This window comes from Chenopodium quinoa, unplaced genomic scaffold (genome assembly GCF_001683475.1).
Source record: "Chenopodium quinoa cultivar QQ74 unplaced genomic scaffold, ASM168347v1, whole genome shotgun sequence".
Lineage (NCBI taxonomy): Eukaryota > Viridiplantae > Streptophyta > Magnoliopsida > Caryophyllales > Amaranthaceae > Chenopodium > Chenopodium quinoa.
The window spans coordinates 18,057,794-18,060,765 of record NW_018742204.1 but is presented as its reverse complement, the minus strand read 5'-3'; the positions used below and the strand labels follow the sequence as shown (position 1 = coordinate 18,060,765).

General features: G+C 35.1%; 1 protein-coding gene across 1 annotated transcript; it reads left to right on the top strand.

The window, feature by feature from the left end:
- Positions 1-334: 334 nt before the first annotated feature.
- Positions 335-2,160, top strand: LOC110695184 (peroxidase 57-like). Its single transcript, XM_021872440.1, has 3 exons — positions 335-898; positions 1,190-1,369; positions 1,474-2,160. Exons 1-3 carry the CDS (start codon positions 410-412, stop codon positions 2,038-2,040), a joined length of 1,236 nt encoding a protein of 411 aa, XP_021728132.1. The 5' UTR covers positions 335-409; the 3' UTR covers positions 2,041-2,160.
- The last annotated feature ends 812 nt before the right edge of the window (positions 2,161-2,972 follow it).

The following is a 2,972-nucleotide window of genomic DNA, read 5'->3' as shown; positions in this document are numbered from 1 at the left end:
AACGAAACTACAAAAGCGAACAATAAAAGAGATATAATATGCTTATTATAATTAGACCAGCTTAAGCTTGTACGGCAACACGTCTATTCTATCCTTTATATTTTAAACAATAATCTTCAAATAATTGTGTTGGAGACTTTGCCTACCAGAAGAATATGGCGACAATACATTCTGCTACGCACGTCTTCTTGCAATACTAATTGTAAATTTAAGCCGCCAAAGTTTAGGAGTTTTAGAAATTAAATAACAATCATTAGCCAATTAATTATACCTCTAAACCTGTGCATGTCTTGCAATATATATAGGTCCTTGCCCAATTGAAACAAATAAGCCAATTTGCTAACACATTTGCAAACATACACTTATAACACTTTCATAAATAATATCGATTTAAAGAAGCTAAAACAATATGAAGTTTTCAGCTACTAGTATTTTAGTTAGAGTGTTAGCTTTAACAATGTTCATTTTAGCATTAAGCAATGTGGGTGAGTCTAAGGGTTTGGGTTGGAAACAAGGACGATCAAAATCGAGCTATGGCCGAAAGTCTTATGGACTAAAGAGCCATGGTTCCAAGGGTCGACATGTGGGTCGTGGGCATAACAAGCCTCCTACATATAGTAGTCCTACTCCAATCCCTTCAAGCCCTCCTTTAAGCCCTCCTCTAAGTCCTCCTAATGTTCCTCCACCTACCACTCTAACTCCAACTCCTACTCCTACTCCTACTCCTACTCCTACTAGACCTTCGGGTTTGCAGGTCGGCTTTTATAAAGGTCTATGCCCTAACAAACTAGTGGATATTGAGGCAGTGCTTGCAATCAAAGTACAAGAACATTTCCGAAAGGATCCAACTATTCTTCCTGCCATCCTTCGTATGCAATTTCATGATTGTTTCGTACATGTAAGCCCTCAACGCTCTTGCTATCTATATTCTATGTCGATCATTGCATCATCAATCTCATTTCCAAGTGATGCCCTCATTTATTACCTGTTATTTTAGGTTGACTACTTTTTATATAATTTGAAAGAATCATTCAAAACCTTATTATAACATCTATATGTCTTTCTTATATAAAATACACTTACTAATTTAGCTTAATGTTTGGACACCCCCAATCCCAATATATGTCATAATCATACATTGTCATTGTCAACTGCATGTACTAATGGTCTTTTCATTAAATTATTGAAGGGATGTGATGCATCGATCCTCATAAATGGACTTTCCACTGAGAAAGCAGCAGGTCCTAACCTTAGCGTAAGAGGATATGAATTGATTGATGCCTTGAAAGCAATTGCAGAAGCACAATGTCCGGGTGTTGTTTCGTGTGCTGACATTATTGCCATTGCTACTACAGAACTGATTAAACTGGTAAGCTCATAGACTTACAAATTAACCCAGTTTGCTTTCATATTAAGGGTGATTCGATTCATTTTAGGATTAAATATTTACATTTAATGGTTTTTCAACAACAGGGAGGTGGACCGATTTACTCCGTACAAACAGGACGAAGAGATGGACTAGTGTCAAGAGCTCAAGATGTAAATTTACCAAGCCCTTTTTTGACCGTCAGTGAAACCATTTCAGCATTCAATGAAAAAAAATTTACAACAGAAGAAATGGTTATTCTTTTAGGTTGTCACACAGTTGGTGTCTCAAGCTGTGCATTCTTCCAAGATAGACTTTACCAAGGTACTACCCAATTTGACCCAATTATGGACCCAACTCTTCGCCAACAACTTATGCCAACATGCCCCAAGGGCACAACGGCGAATAATTCCACATTTCTTGATCAAAATCCACAAAGCTCAAACATAGTTGACAACTCTTTCTTTGATCAAATCCTTAAGCAAAGAGGAATTCTCCCAATTGACCAAGCATTGGCTCGTGACCCTAAAACGGTTCCCTTTGTTCAACAATTCGGGCAAAGTGCTTCCTTATTCAACACAAAATTGGCTAGTGCCATGGTGAAATTACAAGCGCTTGATGTACTAACAGGCAACCAAGGAGAAATTAGAAAAACGTGTAGTAGGTTCAATTAATCAAACTTCAAAGTTGCTTGTGATTCTGAAAATTATTAGCTGATGAAGGTTGTGATTTGTGTCATATCAGATTAATCCCAACATTGTTAACTTGATGAGCCGTTTTTATAATACAATTATTTATCATTACATTTGCATTTATATTAATCATATTTTGCCTTTCTTGCTCGCTCTATGATCTTTCATATTTTAGTTTATATGGTATCAAGTAAATTTCATGCTTTAATACACTTGTGAAAATTAATGTCCAATTCGAGTCATCAAAAAAGTGAAAGTTACACATCGTACTTAAACTTATAAACGAGTCTGGGCCACACACGTCACAACAATCCATTTTATAAGACCAAGAAGGTTCTACCTCAAAACCATATGACAATAAGGGGAGTAGCCCCTTAGCCTTATAAAGTGGACACGATTTTCTTATTTCTTCAATGTGGGATACACTTCCCAACACTTTCTACACTCTTCAATGTGGGACAACACATCACTCACATGTGGGTTTTCTCATGGACTCAACATAAACATTTCAAATACTAGCTCCGTTACAGGTTATGTTCAACGATTTGACATAAAGCAGATAGGGAAAATTTCTAATCGTTGCACATAACCTGTAACGGAGGTAGTATAATCAGGCATTTCCATCTAGGCTTCAAATATGACTATTACTATTATATATTCTACTCACCTAATTTTTATGGATGTTTCTACTATGGTCATCTTAAATATGACTATAGCTATAATTAAATGTCATTGGTTGATTTTAGATTTATTTTTTTAGCTTGGTCAAACCTTATTTAAGGGTAATTAAGGTATTTTGCTTCTTTAATTCATTTTCTTATTTTTCAAATTTCAATTAATGAATTAATGAATTTCTGAAAATATTATTTTAATTTTCGAATTTATTTTATCTAAATCTAAAATTAAGATTAAAA